The sequence below is a fragment of the Hyla sarda genome, chromosome 2, assembly GCF_029499605.1.
Source record: "Hyla sarda isolate aHylSar1 chromosome 2, aHylSar1.hap1, whole genome shotgun sequence".
Classification (NCBI taxonomy): Eukaryota; Metazoa; Chordata; class Amphibia; order Anura; family Hylidae; genus Hyla; species Hyla sarda.
The window spans coordinates 69,773,834-69,801,425 of record NC_079190.1 but is presented as its reverse complement, the minus strand read 5'-3'; the positions used below and the strand labels follow the sequence as shown (position 1 = coordinate 69,801,425).

The following is a 27,592-nucleotide window of genomic DNA, read 5'->3' as shown; positions in this document are numbered from 1 at the left end:
AGCAGTCTGGGCTGAGGGAGGAGACGGAGGGTGGGTAAGAACAGTTCTGCAGGACTAATGTAACAGGGATGGCGTCCCTCCTCTGGAAAAAGCAAAGGACTCAAGCCCTAACCCTACCCTAATGGGGTATTCCGATTACGACATTGCTTACCTGTTTGACCCAAATCACCAAAATTCAATTAGGGAGATTGAGCAAAACCTGTGCAGATGAAAAGATGTCCAGTTCCCCATAGCAACCAATCAGATCGCTTCTTTTATTTTTCAGAGGTCTTATTAAAGAAGCAATCTAAATGGTTGCTATGGGCAATTGGTCAACTTTTCCTCTGCACAAGTTTTGATAAATCTCTTTTGTGGTTATGTAATCCTCTCCCCTACCTTGTCCTCTCACTACTTCCTGGTTGAGCAGTTGCTCAGTAGGACAATTCCCAGAATGCATTGCTTTCCCTTAGCTTTCCATTACATCCCTGCCTACCCTCCTCCCACAGAACTCCTGCCAATTCTCCTCGCAGAACTGCTGCAGAACATTCGAGTACACGTATACAAAGATATATATGTGTATATTACACGGAGATGATGTAGGGCAGTGATCTTCAACCTGCGGACCTCCAGATGTTGCAAAACTACAACTCCCAGCATGCCTGGTGCGGACCTCCAGATGTTGCAAAACTACAACTCCCAGCATGCCTGGTGCGGACCTCCAGATGTTGCAAAACTACAACTCCCAGCATGCCTGGTGCGGACCTCCAGATGTTGCAAAACTACAACTCCCAGCATGCCTGGTGCGGACCTCCAGATGTTGCAAAACTACAACTCCCAGCATGCCTGGTGCGGACCTCCAGATGTTGCAAAACTACAACTCCCAGCATGCCTGGTGCGGACCTCCAGATGTTGCAAAACTACAACTCCCAGCATGCCTGGTGCGGACCTCCAGATGTTGCAAAACTACAACTCCCAGCATGCCTGGTGCGGACCTCCAGATGTTGCAAAACTACAACTCCCAGCATGCCTGGACATGTTGAAGGCAGTACAATAGGAGATCACACTATATTAGTAAATTATATGTCTTGGGGTGATAGTTTGCCTTAAATACAATTTTTTTTTAGTACTGCAATACCCCAATCTACCAGCATCCTGTTATAGTGGGAATCTGTCAGCTGCATTTGCTGCTGAGGGCTGCAGACACCATTGGATAGCTGTTAGGGTATAAAAGATGATGGTGGTTGTCAGACTTACAAAATCCCTTTATATATCTCAGCCAAGTGTCAAGAAGGCAAAGCTGATGTGCTCAAGTGCCGCAGCCTGGTACATCTCACTTGGCCTCACCGCCTAGAACAGGGCTCCTAATTTCACATAAGAAGCTCCTGGGAGGTGAGAGAAAATGAGGAAAGCTGCCAGGTTGTGACACTCCAAGGACTTAGCTCCCACCTCCTTGACACTTGGCTGAGAAATAAAAAGGTCATTATATAAATTTGGTAACCACCATCAGCTCCAGGAAATGTACAGTTTGCGTTTATACCCTAACAGCTATAAAACAGTGTCCGCAGCTCTTAGCAGCAAATACAGTGTGGTGTCCCGGGACAGGACCTGGTCCTGTCCCTTTGTCTAAAGTCCCCTCAGCCAGAGTCCCTCCATGCCAATAGGGCTCTCCTGTAGGACTAACCCCTAGTCGCCTCATATAAATGGTATTTAATGTATTTATATATATATTTGATATGTTATATAGGAATACCTCTGTATAGGACCTAAGAGGTCACGTGCCTTAAATTAAATTGTACTATGGTTTAAGGACCTTTGGGTCATGTGATGCTCAGAGTTCACTGGGTCAGGACTGACAGGTTCTGCTGACCAATGTGCTTTGTCCCACCCCCTTAATATATAAGGGGCTGCTACCACTAAATTCTCTTCGTTCCAGATTATAAAGCCAAGCACATCTCAGCACAAATATCAAATCAAGCTAGGCCTGAAGCCTAATACCTAGCAGCCACAAAACCGTGAGTTATCCAAGCTCAGTCTACTGAATTCTGTGTGACTACTAGAAACTCAGATCTCCTTAAAGGGGTATTCCATAAAAACTTTTTATATATATCAACTGGCTCCAGAAAGTTAAACAGATTTGTAAATTACTTCTATTAAAAAATCTTAATCCTTTCAGTACTTATGAGCTTCTGAAGTTAGGGTTGTTCTTTTCTGTCTAAGTAATCTCTGATGACACGTGTCTCGGGAACCGCCCAGTTTAGAAGCAGATTCCCATAGCAAACCTCTTCTAAACTGGGCGGTTCCCGAGACACGTGTCATCAGAGATTACTTAGACAGAAAAGAACAACCTAAACTTCAGAAGCTCAAAGTACTGAAAGGATTAAGATTTTTTAATAGAAGTAATTTACAAATCTGTTTAACTTTCTGGAGTCAGTTGATATATATATATATATATATATATATATATATATATAAAAAGTTTTTCCCTGGATAACCCCTTTAAAATAGTAGCACAGTGGCTAGCATCAAAGCTCATTGATCCCGGAGTCCAAGCAACCCTGTGAGGAACCTGTACCACGGTTCTCTCTTTCAAAGACTTATGTTCCATGCCATTGCATAAAATATGCAATAAAGTTACTTCAAGTATATTTCATAAAATCTGCTGTGGACATTCCGTTATTTCTCCCTGCCGTTTGTGGGACGGTTGGTGGTAGGACCATTACATTGAGGAAACCTCACCCTAGCGTCACGACAATTATGGGTTAACACCAATATACCCTACACTATCACCGCAACACCCCAGACACCATTACTCTCTCCCGGCACCACAACAGCTGACAGGTTCCCTTTAAAATAATCGGTATTACTTTTACATTATTAATTGAAATCCTTGTTACTTCTCGAATTAGGAGTTTTTATACAGTATGTTGTACATCTTGGTTCACATTAACCTTTTTAATATACTTTACATAAAAACATGTTAAAGCCTTTTAATAGAAATCATGGTTCATAAAAGAAAAAAAAAAAAAGACCACTATTGGGGTCTTTTTTGGGGTCCCCATTCCATCCAGAATATAATCCTGTCCAGCTGCAGCATCATCCTTTTCCCAGCTACAGCACAGACTGGGACAGAGTCCATTGAGGGTGGTACTAGCGCTTCTCTGTGCTTACTCCTGTCCTGTCTATCAGAGAGGGGGGGGGGTGTTACAGAGCAGCCTAGAGTGATTGGATGAAGAGACCCAGCACAGAAGACTCAGAAAGGAAGTGAATGCATGGTGAGTAAGGGCAGGCTTAGTGCATGCCTCAGATGCATCCCTTCTTGAGCAGTGGATGTCAGAATGAGTGAGCAACAGGAAAGAGGGATTTTGAGCCAAATTCAGAAGCTAGACACATAAAAGACATGTAAAGAATCTTTATAACCTAGTGAGTAATATATAGAATCATTTTTTTCTGTGATATGACAGGTACACTTTAAGTGATTGGACTCCTAATCATACAGAAAGCTGGGGTTTCAATCAATCACGTTATAATAAGTCTTTTTAACAAAATTATCTATCAATCTGCTCTATAGCAGGAGACTGGTTCTTAAAGTAGTACTCCGCCCCTAGACATCTTATCCCCTATCCAAAGGATAGAGGATAAGATGTGTGATCGCTGAGGTCCCGCCATTGGGGATCCCCGCAATCTCCCTGCTGCACCCAGCGTTTGTGTAGAGCCTCGGGTGCAGCGCCGAAGGCTTGTAACATCATGGCCGCGTTCTGCTCGTGATGTCACAGCCACACCCCCTCAATGCAAGTCTATGGGAGGTGGCGTGAGAGCCTCCAACCCGGCATCGCCTGTCATCCGGCATGTAGCAAACTTCGCTCCGTGTCTGGGGTGCCGCAGACGAGATCCTTTGGATAGGGTATAAGATGTTTAGGGGCGGAGTACCCCTTTAAAGTAACATAAGTAACATAATAACTTATACAGTGTAGGTACAGAGGGAAGACCCTCACCTAATTGTTTCTTCTGATGTGACAGAGGGGCCCCTTAGGCATCAGGGCCTGGGGTGTGACTGCTGCTTCTGCACCCCCTATATCTACACCCTGTGAAGGCGGTTGAGTTGCTCCACATTGGGAGACCCTTTCGCCATTGACTGTTCACTCTTGTATTGTTAAACACACATAGTTTGGGGAACTCTTTGCTATGTCGAGTAGTTTCCTTCCTAAGCTTCCTGGTGGGATTGCGCTGCTCCGATGGGACCGTCATGCCCTGGCACAATGAGAATGTTGGCTATACTGAAATCTCTCTCTTTTGGTTTCCCCTTTGACTTAGTTTATGATAGAAGCAGCAAGGGGAGTAGTCCATCCTTTTCCCTCTCCACCCTTCCTTCAGGGAGGAGATTGTATTAGCTGCGACTTGTCCGGGGAACAACTGGTGAACAAAATCTTTCTACTAGAGCAAAGCTGCAGCCAAGTCAGTGCCAGGGAGAGATGCCTATAGCTGCGGAGTGCCCCTGGCATATTGCAGCAGGATGGAAGGTGATGTGGAGGGGTAAGGGTTCTGTGCTGGTTAGATCTGACAGCAGAGGCAGATGCAGCAAGGCTCGCTCATTGGCTGATAGTCTGCACATTGGGGGTAAGATTCTTTTTATTTAGTGCCTTTGGACAAGTAAAAGCATGCTAGGCTGTCTGAGCCAGAGCCTGAATTTATTACTATTTGCTATGTACAACATGTGCTGGATGATATCTTGATCATGTACATATGTTATATATTATACAATATTGCTTTTTGCCAATTTATTTTTGGTATAGTATTGAGTTTATGTTTAAGCGTGAAACGGGTCGGACGTTTTTACTGTTTGCATACTTCATGTTACATTGATCCTGAATAAAGCCAGGACACTTTTTTTTTCTCCATATCCATGGGCTGGACAATCTTTCTTCTGTTGTAGTTTGGAGATTAGTAATTTGATCAGAGGAGAAAAAGTTTCCAATGGGTTAATAATGTTACATGTATGAATTGGACCGATATCTTTAAATTTATTTTGTTTGGTTTTCCTAAAAATAGTGGTGTCCAAACTGTGAACCTCCAGATGTTGCAAAACTACAATTCCCAGTATGCCAGGACAGCCAAATGCTGGGAGTTGTAGTTTTACAACATCTGGAGGTCTGCAGTTTCAAGACCTCACTGCCTTAAAAGTAGTTGATTGAAGAATATATATATATATATATATATATATAGATAGATAGATAGATAGATAGATAGATATATTATTTATTTATCTTTTTTTTCATTATCCAAATAGAATACAGAAAAGATAATAAAAGAACTATTATAAAATAACTATACTTAGTATTACTGCTGCTAGTAATTTAAAGGGGTACTCTGGTGGAATATTTTTTTTTTAATCAACTGGAGCCAAAAAGTTAAACGGATTTGTAAATAACTTTTAAAAAATCTGAATCCTTCCAGTACTTATCAGATGCTGTATGCTCTACAGAAAGTTGTATAGTTCTTTCCAGTCTGACCACAGTGCTCTCTGTTGACACCTCTGTCCATGTTAGGAACAGTTTGGAGCAGGAGAGGTTTACTATGGGGATTTGTTCCTACTCTGGACAGTTCCTGATATGGACAGAGGTGTCAGCAGAGAGCACTGTGGTCAGACAGAAAAGAACTGCACAACTTCCTCTGTAGCATACAGCAGCTGATAGGTTCTGGAAGGATTAAGATTTTTTAATAGAAGTAATTTACAAATCTGTTTGACATTCTGGAGCCAGTTGATTTGAATTTTTTTTTTCCACAGGAGTACCCCTTTAACCTCTTAAGGACGCAGGGCGTAACTGTACACCCTGCGCCCGGTCTCGGTATATAACGTGGTCATGGCGTCGTACCAGGTCGGTCCCAGCAGCTAATGACAGCCGGGACCCTGGGCTCATAGCGTGCGGCACTATTAACCCTTCAGACACGGTGTTCAAAGTTGATCGCCGTTTCTAAAATGAAAGTGAAAGCTTCCCGGAAGCTCAGTCGGGCTGATCGGGACCATCGCGGTATAACACTGTGAAAAAAAAGTTAATAAAGGTCATTTAACCCCTTCCCTAATAAAAGTTTGAATCACCCCCCTTTTCCCATAAAAAAACAAAAAACTGTGTAAATAAAAATAAACATATGTGGTATCGCCGCGTGGGGAAATATCCGAACTATAAAAATATATCGTTAATTAAACCACACGGTCAATAGCGTACGCGCAAAAAATTCCAAAAGTCCAAAATAGCGTATTTTTGGTCACTTTTTATATAATGAAAAAATGAATAAATAGCGATCAAAAAGTCAGATCAATACAAAAATGGTACCGATAAAAACTTAAGATCACGGCTCAAAAAATTAGCCCTCATACTGCCCCATACATGGAACAATAAAAAGTTATAGGGGTCAGAAGAGGACAATTTTAAACGTATAAAGTTTCCTGCATGTAGTTATGATTATTTTTTTAGAAGTACGACTATATCCAACCTATATAAGTAGGGTATCATTTTACCCGTATGGACCTACAGAATAATAATAAGGTGTCATTTTTACCAAAAAACTGCACTGCATAGAAACGGAAGCCCCCAAAAGTTACAAAATGATATTTTTTCTTCAATTTTGTCGCACAATGAATTTTTTGGTAAAATGACTGATGTCACTGCAAAGTAGAATTGGTGACGCAAAAAATAAGCCATAATATGGAATTTTAGGTGCAAAATTAAATGCATTATGATTTGATGAGGAAAAAATGAAAATGCAAAAACGGAAAAACCCTGCGTCCTTAAGGGGTTAACGGAAAATGGTCACCCACACTAAACCCAAAACACTGTGCTATAGTTCGGGTGAACAGGAGACTGATGCGGGGTCTCTGACTAATATACATACCTTCAGTCCGGCGCCATGTCCCTCTGAAGATCCTCTTCTTTCTGCACTTTCTGCGCCGGCTGGATTCGAATATTCATGTTCGATGGTCACGTGAGCGATCAGTAGGCACAGGCACTCACATGACCAGCGACCATGAATATCCAAATCCAGTCTGCAGTTCCGCCTCCAGCGCGCAATTCACTGAAGACAAAAGAAGATCGGGGCGCCGGACTGCAGGTACGTGTAGGAGTCAGAGACCCCGCATCGGTCTCCTGTTCACCCGCACTATAACCCGGTGTATTGGGTTCAGTGTGGGTTAACGGGCGACCGTTTTCCTTTAATAGCAAAAACATTGCCAACTAGATTCATTAGGAAAGCAGATTCTGTCCTTAGGAGCTTACAATCTAAGAGTAAGAAAGTGGCAAAACTGCAACCTTACACCAGTGTTTCCCAACAAGTGTGCCTGCAGCTGTTGCAAAACTACGACTCCCAGCATGCCCGGACAGCCAACGGCTGTCCGGGCATGCTGGGAGTTGTAGTTTTGCACCGGCTGGAGAGCCACAGGTTGTGAATTACTAAGGAATAAGGGTTAGAGATACAGCGTAAGGGTGCGTTCACACTGAGTAATTCAAGAGGAATTTGCTCGGATAATTCCTCTTGAATTCTCCGCTTAGAAATAATTAACATCTGCTTTGCCATTGACTTCAAAGTATTTTACTCTTCACTGTTCACACTGCATAAATTCCACTCGCAGAATTCCGTTACACTAGAAGAAAGAACATGTTCACTCTTCTTGCAGAATACGTGAGTACAAGTCCATTGACTTCAATGGTAAAAAAAAAATTCAGCTTGAAATCGTTTCCGCACGGAATTTGCACCGAAATTCCGTAGGAAAAAAAAAAATAATAAAAAATAAAAAGGGAAATTCCAATTGGTGGTTGTAGTACAGCAAAAAAATAATAATTTAAAAGAAATACAGTTTCCTCCTATATTCCGCACGGAATTTACGTTTTTTTTTTCAGTGCGAAAAAAAGACGTAAATTCTGCAGCGGAATTTTTACGCCAGGATTCCTCTCCTATTCCTCAGTATGAATGCACCCTAAGGCAGTGCTTCCCAACCAGCGTGCCTCCAGCTGTTGCAAAACTATGCTGGGAGTTGTAGTTTTGCAACAGTTGCAGGCGCGCTTGTTGGGAAACATCGGTGTAAGGTAATTAATACCAGTCCTTATATACTCCATATATGAACTTACAATCTCTAAGGCACTTAGGTAGATACAGCCGGTGAGTGGATCAATAAGGGCCCTTTTTTAGGGACCAAAATTAATGCATGTCTAGGACTATAAGACATGGCTCAGTCATGGCTGATTTGTTAGCGCAGCCTTTTACTTACATAATAGTTGCTGCACAACCCCTTTCTAAAGGAGGGCTCTACAGAGAATCTATTAGTAATGTATGGGGTGAATCCAGAAAGCCATAGGAGCTTACAATTTATTAAGGAGTAGATGTGAATGATGAGTTTATGAGTAAGAGCCCTGCCCATAGACTAATCTCTGAGTAATAAATCCACATGAACCTCTGGTGCCCAGTTTATTGCCATTCTCTCCACACATCGCTATTAGTGCCACATAGTATCCGGCTATAGTACGACGTTTTGTACAGGTTAGCAGAGCAGAGTTGACACAGCTCACCCTTGTGCCCTCGCCATGACACGGACAGGACCGGACCCTAGTCCAACAATAGTAGTAGAAATGAAGAGAGAGTCCAGCGTGGCAATTCAAGCAATGCTCGGTACTTTATTCAGCAATCAGCCAACATGGAAGACAGCTGACGCGTTTCGGCCACAGTGCGTAGCCTTAGTCTAAGGCTACGCACTGTGGCCGAAACGCGTCACCTGTCTTCCATGTTGGCTGATTGCTGAATAAAGTACCGAGCATTGCTTGAATTGCCACGCTGGACTCTCTCTTCATTTCTACTACATTTTGTACACATTGCATTATTTCCGCACTTCCCCTGACATGAGCCGCTTGTAGTCACTGGAGATACCTGTGCATGACAACATGGATGGAAAGGCTACTGTATCATTAGAATATTTCTAAGAACAATCCATTGTGTTCTGCTATAGACACAGATCTGCTGGTGGGGGGGGGAGATATTTACACATTGTAAAAAATATTATATAAAAATAAATAAATAAAATGAAGATATAAATATGAATAAATACAGTAAATAAATAAATATACATATTTCTAAGAACAATCCATTGTGCGCTGCTATAGACACAGAGCTGCTGGTGGGGGGAGATATTTACACATTGAAAAATAAATAAATAAATAAATAAAGATATAAATATGAATAAATACATTAAATAAATAAATATACATATTTCTAAGAACAATCCATTGTGCGCTGCTATAGACACAGAGCTGCTGGTGGGGGAGATATTTACACATTGAGAAAAAAAAACAGATAAAAATAAATAAATGAAATAAATAAAGACATAAATATGAATAAATAAAATAAATAAATACATATTTCTAAGAACAATCTATTGTGTGATGCTATAGACACAGAGCTGCAGGTGGGGGGGAGATATTTACACATTGTAAAAAATATATAAAAATAAATAAATAAAATAAAGATATAAATATGAATAAATACAGTAAATAAATAAATATACATATTTCTAAGAACAATCCATTGTGTGCTGCTATAGACACAGAGCTGCTGGTGGGGGGTGATATTTACACATTGAAAAATAAATAAATAAATAAAAATATACCATATATATTCAAGTATAAGCCGAGTTTTTCAGCACGATTTTTCATGCTGAAAACACCCCCCTCGGCTTATACTCGAGTGAACTCTCTGCCCTCAGTGGTCTTCAACCTGCGGACTTCTGAGATGTTTCAAAACTACAACTCCCAGCAAGCCTGGAAAGCCATCGGCTGTCCGGGCATCCTGGGAGTTGTAGTTTTGAAACATCTGGAGGTCCACAGGTTGAAGACCACTGCCCGGGCCTTCGTCGTCATCCAGACCCCCTCCCCCCTTTAGTTTTGTACTCAACTCCGCTCAGTGGTACGTTAGGGTGAGCGGCCCCGGAATAATGGTGTTGCCTTGACGACGACGCACAGGGACATTCATGAGCAACGTCCCTGTGCGTCGTCGTCAAGGCAACGTCATTATTCCGGAGCCGGGACTGAAGCGCGGAGAAGAGGCACCCCCGGTGAAGATGGACAGCCCGGAACGACTATCCCTCCCCACCGGACGGTCCCTGCAGCACAGATGGCCCGGGCCAGCTCACCCTAATGTCCCGCCGAGCAGAGGTGAGTACAAAACTAAAAGGGGGAGGGGGGAGAGGCAGTCTGGATGACGACGAAGGCCCGGGCAGTGGTCTTCAACCTGCGGACCTCCAGATATTTCAAAACTACAACTCCCAGCATGCCCGGACAGCCGTTGGCTGTCCGGGCATGCTGGGAGTTGTAGTTTTGGAACATCTGGAAGTCCACAGGTTGAAGACCACTGTTAAATCAGACATTGACAAGCGGTGATGATGAAGGGGGTGGTGTGGGATGATGACAGGGTAATGATGATGAAGGGGGGGGTGATGACAGGCTAATGATGAAGGGGGGGATGATGACAGGATAATGATGATGAGGGTGTTAATGACGGGGGTCTGGATGATGACAGGGGGGGTGATGTATTTCCCACCCTAGGCTTATACTCGAGTCAATAACTTTTCCTGGGTTTTTGGGGTGAAATTAGGGGCATCGGCATATATTCGGGTCGGCTTATACTCAAGTATATACGGTAAATATGAATAAATACATTAAATAAATAAATATACATATTTCTAAGAACAATCCATTGTGCGCTGCTATAGACACAGAGCTGCTGGTGGGGGAGATATTTACACATTGAAAAAAAAAACAGATAAAAATAAATAATTTAAATAAATAAAGACATAAATATGAATAAATAAAATAAATAAATAAATACATATTTCTAAGAACAATCTATTGTGTGATGCTATAGACACAGAGCTGCTGGGGGGGGGGAGATATTTACACATTGTAAAAAATATTATATAAAAATAAATAAATAAAAAAAAGATATAAAAATGAATAAGTAAATAAATAAATAAATATACATATTTCTAAAGAACAATCCATTGTGTGCTGCTATAGACTCAGAGCTGCTGGTGGGGGAGATATTTACACATTGAAAAAAATATATAAAAATAAATAAATAAGATAAATGAAGATATAAACATAAATCAAATAAATACAAATATTTATATTTTACAGTCACACACATTATTTTCTGATCATATTACTAGTGCGTTAATAATGTTACTTGTATGAATTGGACCTATATCTTTAAACTTCTTTTGTTTGGTTTTCCTAAAAACAGTGGTCTCCAAACTGCGGACCTCCAGATGTTGCAAAACTACAATTCCACAAGCAGCTCTGTGTCTATAGCGGCACACAATGGACTGTTCTTACAAATATTGTCAGGCAGTCATAGTTCTTCTATAATCCTATATTATCTTTTTTGTATTCTATTTGGATAATGAAAAATAACAAGCCGTTGGCTGTCTGGGCATGCTGGAAGTTGTAGTTTTGTAATATCTGGAAGTCCGCAGTTTGGAGACCCCTTCCTTAAAAGTTGATTGAAGGAAACAGAATATATATATATATATATATATATATATATATATATATATATATATATATACACACACAGTATATATATTATATTGTTCTTTTTCATTATCCAAATAGAATACACAAAAGATAATATAGGATTATAAAAGAACTATTACTGCCTGACAATATTTGTAAGAACAGTCCATTGTGTGCCAGAGCTGCTGGTGGGGGAGATACCGTCACGGCCGTAAATGTTGGCACCCCTGACATTTTTCAAGATTTCAAGAAAATTAAGTATTTCTCACAGATAATGATTGCAGTAACACACGTTTTGTTATACACATGTTTATTCCCTTTGTGTGTATTGGCACTAAACCAAAAAAGGGAGGGAAAAAAGCAAATTGGACATAATGTCAAACCAATCTCCAAAAATGGTCTGGACAAAATTATTGGCGCCCTTTCAAAATTGTTTCAAGCATGTGATGCTCCTTTAAACTAACCTGGGGCAAGTAACAGGTGTGAGCAATATAAAAATCACACCTGAAAGCAGATAAAAAGGAGAGAAGTTCACTTAGTCTCTGCATTGTGTGTCTGTGTGCCGCACTAAGAATGGACAACAGAAAGAGAAGAAGAGGACTATCTGAGGACTTGAGAACCAAAACTGTGGAAAAATGTCAACAATCTCAAGGTTACAAGTCCATCTCCAGAGATCTAGATTTGCCTTTGTCTACAGTGCACAACACTATCAAGAAGTTTGCAACCCATGGCACTGTAGCTAATCTCCCTGGACGTGGACGAAAGAGAAAAATTGATGAAAGGTGTCAACACAGGACAATGGCGGATCCAGGGGGGGGGGGGGGGGTAACGGGGCAATTGCCCCCCCCCCCCCCCCGAGATTGCTGCCCCCCCTGCCCCTAGAATGGTGGAGCCGAAGCTGTAAGCTTCCGCTCCACCATTCACTAACCTTGGCTGTCACACGCTGTGAGTACACAGCGTGTGAGCTGCGGGGTCGAGATCCACTGCAGGCCGGCACGATGACGTCACATCATCGCGCCGGCGCCCGCAAATCCCGTCCCCGCGGCCAGCATACAGTAAGTACTAAGAGTATGCTCAGGGCCCAGGGGATTAGGGGTACAGAATATGTGCCACTGTTAAGGGCACTATATCGTACAGGAAGAGGGGGAGAGAAAGGGGAATTTTTAATGTGAGGGGCTGCAGGGCAAAGCACTGGGGGCACTATATGTGAAGAGCACATGACATAAATTATATGTGTGGGGGGCACAGCACAGGGTGCATTATATGTGAGGGGCACAGCACAGGGGGCATTATATGATATAATTCCCCCTGTGCTGTGCCTCACACATATAATTCCCCCTGTGCTGTGCCCCACACATATAATTCCCCCATCATGTGCCCCTCATATATAATGCCCCCATCCTGTGCCCCTCATATATAATGCCCCCATTATGCGCCCCTCACATATAATTCCCCCTGTGCTGTGCCCCACACATATAATGCTCCTGTCATGTGCCCCAAACATATAATGCCCCCTGTGCTGTGCCCCTCACATATAATGCCCCCTGAGGGGACAGGACAGGGGGCATTATATGTGAGGGGCACATGATGGGGGCATTATATGTAATGGGGCAAAGAACGGGGGCATTATATGTGAAGGGCACAGCATGGGGCATTATATGTGAGGGGTGCATGATGGGGGCATTATATGTGAGGGGTGCATGATGGGGGCATTATATATGAGGGGCGCATGATTGGGGAATTATATGTGAGGGGCAAAGAACGGGGGCATTATATGTGAAGGGCACAGCACAGGGGGCATTATATGTGTGGGGCATATAACAAGAGCATTATATGTGAGGGGCACAGAATGGGGGGCATTATATGTGAGGGGAACAGCACAGGGGACATTATATGTGAGGGGCACAGCACGGGGGGCATTATATGTGAGGGGCACATGATGGGGGCATTATATGTGTGGGGCATATAACAGGAGCATTATATGTGAGGGGCACAGCACGGGGGGCATTATATGTGAGGGGAACAGCACGGGGGGCATTATATGTGAGGGGAACAGCACAGGGGACATTATATGTGAGGGGCACAGCACGGGGGCATTATATGTGAGGGGCACAGCACAGGGGGCATTATATGTGAGGGGAACAGCACACGGGACATTATATGTGAGGGGCACAGCACGGGGGCATTATATGTGAGGGGCACAGCACGGGGGGCATTATATGTGAGGGGCACAGCACAGGGGGCATTATATGTGAGGGACGCATGATGGGGGCATTATATGTGAGGGGCAAAGAACGGGGGAATTATATGTGAAGGGCACAACACAGGGGGCAATATATGTTAGGGGCACAGGGCATTATTATGTGGGGGGAACAGGACGGGTCATATTTATTATATGTAGGGGCACAAGATGGGGCATTATTACTATATGTGAAGGTACAGAGTGTTCTGCATTTCAGAAGTATAGTGTAGATTATGAGGAATTTCTGGGGTGGTACGTTTTTTTATGGGCAACACTACATTTGGGTATTTTATTCAGAGGGTGCACTGCACAGCAAGTTATATTCAGAGAGTGCAGTGTGTGGTAGTGTTAAATTTAGAGGGCACAGTGTGTGGTAGTATTATATTCAGAGAGTGCAGTGTTTGGTAGTATTATATTCAGAGAGTGCAGTGTGTGGTAGTATTATATTCAGAGAGTGCAGTGTGTAGTAGTATTATATTCAGAGGGCACAGTGTGTGGTAGTATTATATTCAGAGGGTGCAGTGTATGATAGTATTATATTCAGAGGGTACGGTGTGTCGCGGTATTATATTCAGAGGGTACAGAGTGTTGTTTATTCAGGGGATACAGTGTGTCAGAATTATATTCAGAAGGTATGTGCCAGTATTATATTCGAAGAAAACAGTGTCTGGCAGGTTTATAATAATTATTGTTTTCATATAGAGGATCAGAATGCGCTGACATAGTGAGGAGCTATCTGGGCGTCAAGTTCTGCAGAGAGAAGATTTAGCTGGAACAAGTCCTAAAAAAAGACTATAGAGAAGACGTCACCTGTAGTCACTGATATCATTGTGTATTGTCCTGACTGTCCCATCAGAGCTGGAGTCACTTGTAAGTTCTGCAGTAATGATGGGTGAAACAACAACTCCCAGCATCCCCTTACCACTACTTAGGTCATACTCGAAGCTGTAGTTTTAAATGGTAAAAACTTCTTTAGCACTTTCCCATTCTGTGGCAATTGGTATATTTGATTATTATTCTGACATGTGAGCATGGCCAAAAAGTCTTAAACAAGGTTAGGACTGTATGATACATTTAATAATATTGTAAGTTCCGTAAGCAACATCTTATTTTCTGTCCGCCAACACAAAATACTCTAATAGTGCCCCTCCCGAGACTCGACTCTGGATCCGCCCCTGACACAGGATAGTCCGGATGGTGGATAAGCAGCCCCAAACAAGTTCCAAAGATATTCAAGCTGTCCTGCAGGCTCAGGGAGCATCAGTGTCAGCGCAAACTATCCGTCGACATTTAAATGAAATGAAACGCTATGGCAGGAGACCCAGGAGTACCCCACTGCTGACACAGAGACATAAGAAGAAAGACTACATTTTGCCAGAATGAACTTGAGTAAACCAAAATCCTTCTGGGAAAACGTCTTGTGGACAGATGAGACCAAGATAGAGCTTTTTGGTAAAGCACATCATTCTACTGTTTACCGAAAACAGAATGAGGCATACAAAGAAGAGAACACAGTACCTACAGTGAAATATGGTGGAGGTTCAATTATGTTTTGGGGTTGTTTTGCTGCCTCTGGCACTGGGTGCCTTGAATGCGTACAAGGCATTATGAAATCTGAGGATTACCAATGGATTTTGGGTCGCACTGTACAGCCCAGTGTCAGAAAGCTGGGTTTGCGTCTGAGATCTTGGGTCTTCCAGCAGAACAATGACCCCAAACATACGTCAAAAAGAACCCAGAAATGGATGTCAACAAAGCACTGGAGAGTTCTGAAGTGGCAGCAATGAGTCCAGATCTAAATCCCATTAAACACCTGTGGAGAGATCTTAAAATTGCTGTTAGGAAGAGACCTGGAGCAGTTTGCTAAGGAAGAGTGGTCCAACATTCCGGCTGAGAGGTGTAAGAAGCTTATTGTTGGTTATAGGAAGTGACTGATTTCAGTAATTTTTTCCAAAGGGTGTGCAACCATATATTAAGTTAAGGGTGCCAATAATTTTGTCCAGCCCATTTTTGGAGTTTGGTGTGACATTATGTCCAATTTGCTTTTTTCCTCACTTTTTTGGTTTAGTTCCAATACACACAAAGGGAATAAACATGTGTAAAGCAAAACATGTGTTACTGCAATCCTTTTCTGTGAGAAATACTTCATTATCTTGAAAAAATTCAGGGGTGCCAACGTTTACGGCCATGACTGTATATGTATATATATATATATATATATATATTTTTTTTTCATTATCCAAATAAAATACAAAAGAGATAATATAGGATTATAAAAGAACTATACTGCATGACAATATGGATGATAAGGCTACTGTATCATTAGAATATTTGTAAGAACAATCCATTGTGTGCCCCTATAGACAGAGCTGCTGGTGGGGGGAGATATTTACACATTAAAAACAAATATATAAAAAAAAATTAATACATATAATAAATAAATAAAGATATAAATATGAATTAATTAAATAAAATAATAAAATATTTCTATTTTGCTGTCACACACATTTTCAGTTGTGTATACGGGTTTGTCTCAATTCAGCCTCCTTGTTCCCTATGTCAAGAGGACACAATTCCAAATATTTTTGAGAAGACCTAGAAACCCTGTTGTGCCTGTTGTATGCATAGATATACCGTCTGATGGTGTCACGAACATTTCTACAACGTGCTTTTCCGATCCATAACAATAGGACACAAGTTAAGATGTAAAAACCTAGAACCTTTTGATTTTCCTAAATAAAAAAGTAACAAGTCCACCGAAACCTGCATGTTCAACTCCAAGGGGGAGATTTATCAAAAACTGTGTGGAGGAAGAGGGGTGCAGTTACCCATAGCAACCAATTTGATTATGTCTTTCATTTTTCAGAGGTCTTGTTAAAAACTAAAGAAGTGATCTGATTGGTTGCTATGGGCAACTGCACCACTCTTCCCCTGCACAGGTTTTGATAAATCTCCCCCTATGGATTTCTTTCATAGAATCAAGTGCAGCTGAGGATAAGTAACCAATAAGATTCCTTCTTTTATCTACTAACCTGAAGCAGATACATTAGAGTGATTCTTATTCTACAAGCAACTACTGGTTTGTTTATTTTTACTTTTTTTCACTGACAAAAACATTTGTGTGAATAACGCTCATAAAAATGGTGAAAAAAATGCAGCGGCAGATGTCAGCCACAAGGGAGAGATTTATGAAATGCCTACCCACTTAGTGTTTTTTCATTTGGCGTTATTTTAAATCTTTTTTGGAATTTTTCTGCTTTTTTTTAGGCTCAGTGGCAGTTTCTCAAAATCACATCATGTTGGGAATATGATGTTTTTTTCCATTTTCGTTTTTTCCTCCTCACATTTTAAAAATCATAACTTTTTCAATTTTCCACCTAAAAATCCATATTATGGCTTATTTTTTGCGTCACCAATTCTACTTTGCAGTGACATTAGTCATTTATCCAAAAATCCACGGCAAAAAGGGAAAAAAAATCATTGCATGACAAAATTGAAGAAAAAAATTGAAAATTTTGGGGGCTTCCGTTTCTACGCAGTGCATTTTCCGGTAAAAATGACACATTTTCTTTATTCTGTAGATCCATGCGGTTAAAATGATACCCTACTTATATAGGTTTGATTTTGTCGTACTTCTGGAAAAAATCATAACTACATGCAGGAAAATGTAAATGTTTAAAATTGTCCTCATCTGACACATATAACTTTATTTTTCCACGTAGAGGGCGGTTTGAGGGCTCACTTTTTGCGCCGTGATCTGAAGTTTTCATCTGTACCATTTTTGTTTTTTAATACATTTTTTTATGGTATAAAAAGTGACCAAAAATACGCTATTTTGGACTTTGGAATTTTTTTACGCGTACGCCATTGACCGTGCGGTTTAATTATCAATATAATTTTATAGTTCGGACATTTACGCACGCGGCGATACCACATATGTTTATTTTTATTTACACAGTTTTTTTTTATGGGAAAAGGGGGGGGATTCAATCTTTTATTAGGGAAGGGGTTAAATCACATTTATTAACTTTTTTTAAAACTTTTTTTCACAGTGTTATAGCTCCCATAGAGGACTATAACACTGCACACACTGATCTTTTACACTGATCACTGGCATGTATTAACATGCCATTGATCAGTGTTATCGGCGCTTGACTGCTCCTGCCTGGATCTCAGGCACAGAACAGTCATTCGCCGATCAGACACCGAGGAGGCAGGTAGGGATCCTCCCGATGTCCTGTAAGTTATTCGGGATGCCACAATTTCATCACGGCGGTCCCGAACAGCCCGACTGAGCTGCAGGGATACTTTCAGTTTCACTTCAGACGCAGCGGTCAACTTTGATCGCCGCATCTGAAGGCTTAATACAGGGCATCAGCCGCGGGTCCTGGCCGTTGATGGCCGCTGGGACAGACCCGATATGATGAGGATCCATCCCGTGACCCTGCGTTATATCGCGGGAGACGGCGCAGGACGTAAATATACATCCTGCGTCATTAAGGAGTTAAAGATTCACATGATTTGTCATGCTAAAAATGCAGGGGAAAAAACACCAAATAAACCCCAAGACTGAAACCCACTACAAAAAAAAAAAAAAAACACACTACAAAAACTACACCTTGGAAGTGCAAAATAACAGGACAGTTTTTGGTGCCATTTTTTTAAGTAAAAAAAAGAAAACACCAGGAAAAAAAAAGTGTAAATTTAGGCTTAGGGTGGTCAGACAAAGCAGGGCTTTGTACTTTGTACTTTTTAAGGTCACAACACCTCCAAACACCATCTACACATAACTTCCCTATGGCAAGTAATGATATTTTTAGAATATCTGAAATATCACGTACACAGAATTCCAAACATCATCATAAAATTCAATCCAGCACCTGCAAAGCTTGACATGTCTAGTGTTGTGCTAAATCCACAACTGCAGTCCAGGGTCTACTGTAGAAACACTATATGTAACCCATAAAAGTGTACAAAGTAAAATGCCACACAATATGCACAGAGAACACACTGGAAGCTCATATTAACGTGTTTATTTAAAGGGATGTTCAGTAGGATTGCAGCATATCTAGGCTGTGAATGGTGTTCTGCTGATTTATGCTGTAACTATCTTCTCACAATATACCCTATGGCCCTGGAACTGGATAGTGATGTGTCATTCTCATTTGTCTTTACATAGGTAACATGGAGTGATACCTACAGCTAGTAACAGAATGAGACAGCCACCGAACAGCTTCTCTTATCTATCTCTGCTTCTTCTCTGGGAATGCGGTAAGTTGTGCCATTGCAATGTGTTCAGTAACATTTTTATCATGGTTTTATATGTGGGAAGTAAGTGAATTCATCTCTTTAAAAGAGTTTTATAGATTTTTATTTTTTTATTTTTTATTGAAGATAGGCCGACAATATCTGATTGGTGGGGGTCTTACATTCGGCACTCACATATACTTACATAGCGCCCACATATATATTTTACCCAAAAATTATAAGCCACAAAAAATATTAGAGAATATTAGAGAACAACACCGGAGGCAGACAGAGCCATACAAAAAAAAAGGTTTTCCAGGCCAAATTTACGTTGACCTTTCCTGAGGATAGGCCATCAATTTCATATCAGTAGGATGCCAACACCTAGTACCCCCACTTAATAGCTGTTTGCCAAAGCTGCCATACTCCATAGACAGTGAAACATAGCAGGAAGCAAACAGCGCTGTACATTGTTTAGTGGCCATTCAAAGTTACTGCAGCTTAGCTCTTATTCACTTCAAGCGGAGCTAAACTGCAGTAACCCAGCTTGACCACTACACAAGTTATGGAGCTGTCTGCTTCCTGCTTCATTCTCTGTGTATCCAGGCAATTTGTTCTGGCAAACAGCTGACTGGATCGGGTGCTGGATGTCATATCCCCACCAATCTGATATGTATGGGTTATCCTAAGGATAGGCTATCAACAAGAAGGTCCCAGGAAACCCATTTGAGCTCAACAGTCTAAGCATTTTTTATAAATGATCCTTCTGCCCCCCTCTTAGATCCTTTTTCCAATAGGAAATAATCCTTCCGGATAGAACTTCAAGAATAACATTGAATTCACACTTGATTCTTCAACTTATATTGCAGTGTGGTTTTAAGAGGCAGCATGAGCATTAAATGCTGATAGGAATGCACACACGTTTGGTGCATACAGATGGCTTTAAAAAATTCACTCATCGTATACACTTAATGTATCCATGAACTTCCATGGAGTGGATTTATGGTAAAACAATGCCTTTATCACACATTTGGCCACTATGCATCAGGATGCCTTTATTTCAATAGTATGGGAAAATGTACAAATGTATAGAAAAGAAAAAACAGGCGTCCTGCACTCACCTCCTTCCGGAAGGAGGCCGGAAGAAGCGCACCTGTGTGCGTGAAACCGCCGGCATTCGCCTCTGAGCTCCCCGCGCTATCTTTGTCTACCATGCCGGATTGAGCAGCCTGAGATGGGAGCTGTAATATCAGCTTTGGGACGGTAAGTGCAGGACGCCTGTTTTTTCTTTTCTATGCATTTGTATTTACTGGGTTTCCCATTGTCCTAGCACCTCCATCAGCTGAGTTGATCTGGTTGGTTGCCCAAGTGTCTGTACTATCCATCTCTGGGAGCTGTTTAGACAGGTACCGATGTCACTTTTCTATTTCCTCATTTTGTGCTTTAGTATGGGAAAATGTACTCGACTATGCTGACCAGTACTGTACATGTCCCGGGAAATGTACAACCTAACTGATGGTTTTTCTTTTCCTCCAGTTTTCAGTGAGCCTGGCTATCTTCTCCTAAGACAGTCCCACCACACAGCTTTAAGCAAATTTCCCATCCATGTGGACTTCAGTATACAAGGCAACTACAGTTTATCAACAAATGTTTCGGTAAATCTTCTGGAAGTCAAAAGAAACCAAATAGTTACAAGTAAAGGGTTCCCAGCCAACCAGTCAGAGGGTGACCTGCAATTTGAGTGTATCCATTTCATTTCAGCCGGACTCTATCAGTTTCAGATGGTCCTCGAGACAGAAAACAATAGTTCCATTATGTTTATGAGTGGCCTCCTAAACGTCACCTGGCCAGTATTTCATATTGACTTGAACAGAACAACAAAAGAAACGCTGAGATCTTTCCAGGTCGGCATCTTCACCAATGAACAGTTGTGCTCTGGTTTTCCTGATCGAGAACCCAAACTTCTACTGGAGGTTGAACACACGCACAGTTTTCAGGAGATGGAGGAACCAAGTGCTGACAGATTTATGTTGTATAAGACCTACAAGGAGGTCCCATTGTCCTCCTCTCAGTGGGTAGAGTTTGAGTGTGCATCTGTACGACCTGAAGCTTTTATTACAGTGTCCCTTAAACCCATGCTTTCTGAGTCAGTCATTGCCTCTATGGGACCTGTTGACCTTGTCAAGACCTTCAAATATAAACTGGTTACCATAATGGAAAAAAAATGTGATACCTCAATAGCTATTTCCATTATAGCCCCTCCATGTAATTATGCAGAAGGGAAAATAACTGTGTACAGAGAGTCGCCCAGGAGCCCGGGTGAAAGTGTCTCTACATTAACCGAAAGTGCCCTACAAAAAGGAGAGAAGAGTTCTCTCTTCAACTGCTCCTTATTTGAGATTGGGAAAAACAAATATTGCTTTGAGTTTTTCATGTCTTCAAGTGGAACTGTGAGTTACTCCACACCCCGAGCCAAGCAGTGTGTAGAGATCCGGAGAGAAATAGGTGAGTAATTGTAATGTTGCTCTTCAAAAATGTCTTCAAGGGTTCAAGGATATAAGTTAGGGGTAGGCAACTTTAACCCCTTTATGACTGTGCCATAGCTTTTTTTTTTTTCTTTTCCATCAAGGGTGCCACTGTACTTGAAATTACAATAAAATGTAATGTATATAAAAAGATTTTATTTTGTAAGACTTTTTAATTTCTTTTAATGCTTTGCAATTCCATATTCTGGTGACTATAACATTTTGTCTATGGACTTTTTTTTTTTTGCTTGGTGATCTGTAGTTTTTATCGTTACCATTTTGGGGGTAGATGGTACTTTATGATGGCTTTTTTATTCCTTTTTTTTCTGGGATAGAAGGTGACCACATTATGGTGCCCAAATAGTGTAATCCTCCTGCTAGCCTTTATTCCATAACTACTATGCCACCCAGTGCCATCATAAACTGTACGGCAGAAATATTAACTTCATATAGTGATTGGTGCCATACCTAGTGCCCTTAAAAAGAACTGTGTCTTGCAAATATTGCCCTGACAGTAATAATGCCATAGACTTAGTCGAGCTCTTTTAAATGGTATTGAAACACAAATTGTAGACATCATTTTTTTTAAAGATTATAGATATTTCACTACAATGGGTGACCACATCTGTAAACCATTCATAGTGATGTGATAACAAACCCTTTCATGATTTATGTACATATAACCAGAGAAGCTTATAAATTATCAAGCTAACATAAGTAGTTAGTAATTTTGGGGGCTACAGCTGACTTTCTGCCTCTTTCTTGGGCTTTAAAGGGGTACTCCGGTGGAAAACCTTTCAACTGGTGCCATAAAGTTAAACAGATTTGTAAATTGATTCTATTAAAAAATCTTATTTCTTCCAGTACTTATTAGCTGCTGAATACCACATTGCTCTCTGCTGACATCTCTGTCCATTTTAGGAACTGTCCAGAGCAGCATATGTTTGCTATGGGGATTTTCTTGTACATGTTGGGCCATTTATATGGAAACACCTTAATAAAATGGGAATGGTTGGTGATATTAACTTCCTGTTTGTGGCACATTAGTATATGTGAGGGGGGAAACTTTTCAAGATGGGTGGTGACCATGGCGGCCATTTTGAAGTCAGTCATTTTGAATCCAACTTTTGTTTTTTTCAATAGGAAGAGGGTCATGTGACACATCAAACTTATTGGGAATTTCACAAGAAAAACAACGATGTGCGGGTTTTAGCGTAACTTTATTCTATCATGAGTTATTTACAAGTTTCTGACCATTTATAAAATGTGTTCAATGTGCTGCCCATTGTGTTGGATTGTCAATGCAACCCTCTTCTCCCACTCTGCACACCGGGGTACAAAGATAGTGGGGCCATTCTTCATCAATGGGAACCTCAAGGCCACTGGATATGCAAAATTGCTACATGATGATGTGTTTTCCTCTTTATGCACTGAAGCTGGCACGTTCCCTGAGTTTTTCCAGCAAGATGGTGACCACCACATTATGGATGTCAGGTCCGAGCATTCCTAGATGAACAGTTTCCTGGAAAGTGGATTGGTCGTCGTGGGCCAGTTGAATGGCCCCCAAGGTCTCCTGATCTGACCCCCTTAGACTTTTATCTTTGGGGTCATCTGAAGGCAATTGTCTATGCTGTGATGATACGAGATGTGCAGCACCTGAAACTACGGATACTGGAAGCCTGTGCTAGCATTTCTCCTGCGGTGTTGCTATCAGTGTGTGAAGAGTGGGAGAAGAGGGTTGCATTGACAATCCAACACAATGGGCAGCACATTGAACACATTTTATAAGTGGTCAGAAACTTGTAAATAACTCATGAAAGAATAAAGTTACATTAAAACCAAGCACATCCTTGTTTTTCTTGTGAAATTCCCAATAAGTTTGATGTGTCACATGACACTCTTCCTATTGAAAAAACAAAAGTTGGATTCAAAATGGCTGACTTCAAAATGGCCGCCATGGTTACCACCCAACTTGAAAGGTTTCCCCCCTCACATATACTAATGTGCCACAAACAGGAAGTAAATATCACCAACCATTACCATTGTATTAAGGTGTATCCATATAAATGGCCTACCCTGTACTCTGGACAGTTCCTAAAATGGACAGAGATGTCAGCAGAGAGCACTGTGGTCATAATGTCGGCAGAGAGCTCTTTGTTCCAAAAAGAAAAGAACTTCCTCTGTAGTATTCAGCAGATAATAAGTACTAGAAGGAATAAGGTTTTTTAATAGAAGTAATTTACAAATCTGTTTAACTTTCTGGCACCAGTTGATTTAAAAAAAAAAAAAAAAAAAAAAAAAAAAAGGTTTTCCACCGGAGTTACCCTTTTAAGTAGTTATACCAAAATGACAATTTGTCCGACCACTTGGAACCCCGCCAATCATAAGAATGAAGGTCAAAAGTCTCCCCCATGCGCGGCCACAACTCCATTCAATCACTAAGGAACTTGCAAATACAGCAAAGCTCAGAGTGCAGAAATGTATGAAAGCCTATAGAAAATGAATAGTGGTGGATTAAGCATGTGCACTGATCTCAGTGGGGGTCCCATTAGTTAGATCCCCACCCATCAGCTAGTTATCCTCTATCTAGTCCTACAACCATCTTTCTGTTTTTTTGGTCCCCCAGTATCTCCTCAGTCACTTAAATTATAACTACAATGTTGTTGCAGTAGTAGGGTACACATTAAAACATCCGGCAATTCCGCACTCCGCTAAATAAGATATTCCTGGGACGTCCAGCAATACCATAGACTTTTTGCTTTAGCAGCAGGCGACGGAGTTACTAGGAGTTTTTAACATGTATCCATCCATAGAACAACATTTTAGTTCTACTTTTAAGCTAATTTTGTATAACAAACTCTCCGGAAATCACACGATGCCAGAGATTGGCTCAAGTTGTGTTATTAGGTGACTGATCTGGTAACATTGGGGACCGTGCTGCAGCTTTTAACTTTGTCTGCACCCTAAAGACATGCTACAAGTTAAAAGTAGTGCTTGGTCTGCAATCTGACGGTCATTCAATCCATCATCCCCAAGTAAAAAGTGCAGACATCCAGAATTGTATTACAGGTCCTCAAGATTTTGTAGCTTATGGGCCAATTTCCAAGAACTTTACCAGGTCTACCTCATAAGTAATATAAAGCAACAGTGAACATTACAAGTGAAAACTTACTTGTATGATGTCTGATCTCTGGGGGTCCAACTGCTGGGACCACCGTGATCTCCTGCAGGGGGTCGACACGTCTCCTCCCTGCATCTCTATGGGAGATACACAAGTGATTTTCCTAAAGCGGAGTACCCCATTACCGTCCAGTGAAAACCTGATTTAATCTTATTGTTGTGTATTGAAGTATAACTTATTGAGCTAAGATCGTGACTGACTTTCCATATATCTGTTAAAATTTACATGAAATCATAATTTTTTTACATATTAGAGACATGGAGCCAGTGGCAGCCATGGAGCTCCTGCAGTGTTACATGTGGAGATGGCCACAGAGAGCGGTACAGAAGTTGTCTTTCATCTTCGCCTGTAAATGCCCAGTGCAATGGAAACACCAAGGAGACATCTCTCTGTTCTCTAGACGACTGCTTAGGTATGTCCGCTGCTATACATTTCACTATGATTTTGTATAGGTGGTATGTGGAACAAGGATACACCTAGAGTCTCCTGCTGTTTGGTGAGATTAAGGGACTTGTCCCAAGCCACCCCATTTTGGCTTAAAGGGGTACTCCGGCCCTAGACATCTAATCCTTTGGATAGGGGATACGATGTCTGATCGTGGGGTTCCTGATGCTGGTACCCACGCAATCTTAGCTGCGGCACCCCAGACATCCGGTGTCACGAGCGGGGTGCAGCAGGGTGATCGTAGGGGTCCCCAGCGGCGGGACCCCCGCAATCAAACATCTTATCTCCTATCCTTTGGGGTGGAGTACCCCTTTAAGTATACTAAAGCTAGAAAGCTAAAATAACTCTCGACTCTCACACTTATCCTTCTCGACTACCCTATAAACATGATTACTCAGCCCCTGATATCTACCATATCTACCAGTTGAGAGACCCCTATATGCATTAGTGTGTAAGCAGATCCTACCAATTAAATTTTTTTAATATTATGTGTATTGGCAGCTTTGATATATTGCACAATTACCATTTTTGTGGAGAAGAAAAAATCAATACACCAAAAATAAATTTTTGGTGAATTCATACAAGTTTTTTTCGGACTAGTTTAGTTTCACATGTACGCTATGTATATGAATGAAAATGAGCTATTTCGCTGATATAACATATTCTACATTACATCTCCAGACTGATGAATTGTCTTTCCTTTTTATGGTATAGCCGTGAAACCTTCAAGCAAATCTACCACAAATACAAAAGACAACCCCAAAACAAGCAATACTGTCACTATCACTGGCATTTCTGTTTGTCTTTTCATCATATTCATCACCATTGTGATCACAGTGTGGAGAAGGTTCACCAAGGTGGGCAAGTGCAGTTCAACATCCAGACACGGCTCTTCCCACTCAGCAAGCTGTCGTAAAAACTCAGATGAGGAGAACATCTACCAAGTGAGGGAGAGCTTCTCAGATGCAGGAGATGGGCCCCAGGAGATTATGGAGGAAGAAGTCCATATACCCTTAAACTCCTGGCAAAGTACACACGTGCCTGAGGAACAAACAGTGGCAGAGAATGACTGCCCACAAGCCAATACTCAGAAGTTAATACCGCCCATTTTCAGCTATCGTCTTGCCCAACAACAGCTAAAAGAAATGAAGCAAAAAGGTCTGAAAGAGGCCACAAAGGTTTATCACGTCTCTCAGAACCCAATGGCAGACACCGCAGTAGATGTTTCACTGGCTCCTCCTTTGGACCCTGAAAACTTAGAAGAAACTGCAGCTAATAAGTTTAGGATACAGTCTCCGTTCTTAGAAGCAAAGAATAGCCATATCCGAAATACCAATGAGAGGCGTAGCTCAAGGTCTCTCTTTTCACCAACACATGGCCCAAGTCAAACACTTCCCAAAATTTCCCATGTTAGGAACAGTGATGCTAAAGGAAAGTATGACAGAGGCTATCAAAAAAATAACTTTCGAAGAACTTCTAGTTTTCATGAAACCAAACACGTTAAACCCTATAGAGAAAGAAGTCTGACATCCCTTTCTCCAAGGCATACAATGGTATATAACTCAAGGACCAAGATGTGGGAAAATGCTACAGTAGAGAGACCTAATCCTAAACTAATAAGATTCGAGAAGAGCCCACAGAATCTTACCAGAGGCATCTCTTTCCCTCTTGATGCCACAGAACAGTCCCCAAAAGGTCAATATCTACAGCCAGGGGTAAGTAAACCTGATTTACTATGTAGCCGGATTACTGCTGGTAAACCCAAACCGGAGAGATCAGATCAAAACCGAACACGAAAAGGTCAATCACCAGTAAAGTCTTGGAAGAGGGGTCAGGATGCTTCACCTTCCCCAAAGGACAATACCTACCAATGGAACCATGCCCACAGTCCATCACACTACCGGAGAGAGAAATGCCAGAGTTTTCCTTGGGGTGCAGATTATTCCTTTTATGATAATTCCACATTTGGACTCACAGACGCTGAGCAACAGATGCTTGACCTACCTGGGTATTTTGCCTCGAATGAAGAGGATGAGACAAGTACCTTAAGCATTGAAAGACTGGTCCTCTGATGATGCGGTCATGGTCTACACATCTGCTTTCTTTGTGTACTTTGCACATTGACGGACAAAGATGTTGTATTGTCACATTGTACTGTAGTGACCATAATAAGAATACAAAGACAACACATTCAATCTTAACAACACTGTTGGCATATGTTATAAAGAGCCTGGGGGAATTTCGCAAACATTTTGCACCAGTTTTGTTATGTAAAAAAAAAAGTATAAATTAAACCACATGCCGTTTATGTGAATTTATTGTATATCTATAGGAAAGCTGAAAATGCACAAGCGCTTTATCTCCGGCTTTCCTGTAGAGATAGATGGAGAGAAGAAAACAAGTGCCAACCAGGCACAATCATGCC

At 41.3% G+C, this 27,592-nt stretch overlaps 1 protein-coding gene across 3 annotated transcripts; it reads left to right on the top strand.

The window, feature by feature from the left end:
* THSD1 (thrombospondin type 1 domain containing 1) lies at positions 1-27,592 on the top strand. 3 transcript variants are annotated; one of them, XM_056560355.1, is made up of 5 exons: positions 1-30; positions 18,950-19,041; positions 20,554-21,522; positions 24,977-25,135; positions 25,882-27,592. In XM_056560355.1, the coding sequence occupies exons 2-5, from the start codon at positions 18,984-18,986 to the stop codon at positions 27,237-27,239; spliced, it is 2,544 nt and encodes an 847-aa protein (XP_056416330.1). In that variant the 5' UTR covers positions 1-30; positions 18,950-18,983; the 3' UTR covers positions 27,240-27,592. The 3 variants fall into 3 exon arrangements, with proteins under 3 accessions (XP_056416330.1, XP_056416327.1, XP_056416328.1); XM_056560352.1 differs by lacking the exon at positions 1-30 and adding an exon at positions 4,429-4,593; XM_056560353.1 differs by lacking the exon at positions 1-30 and adding an exon at positions 10,038-10,169.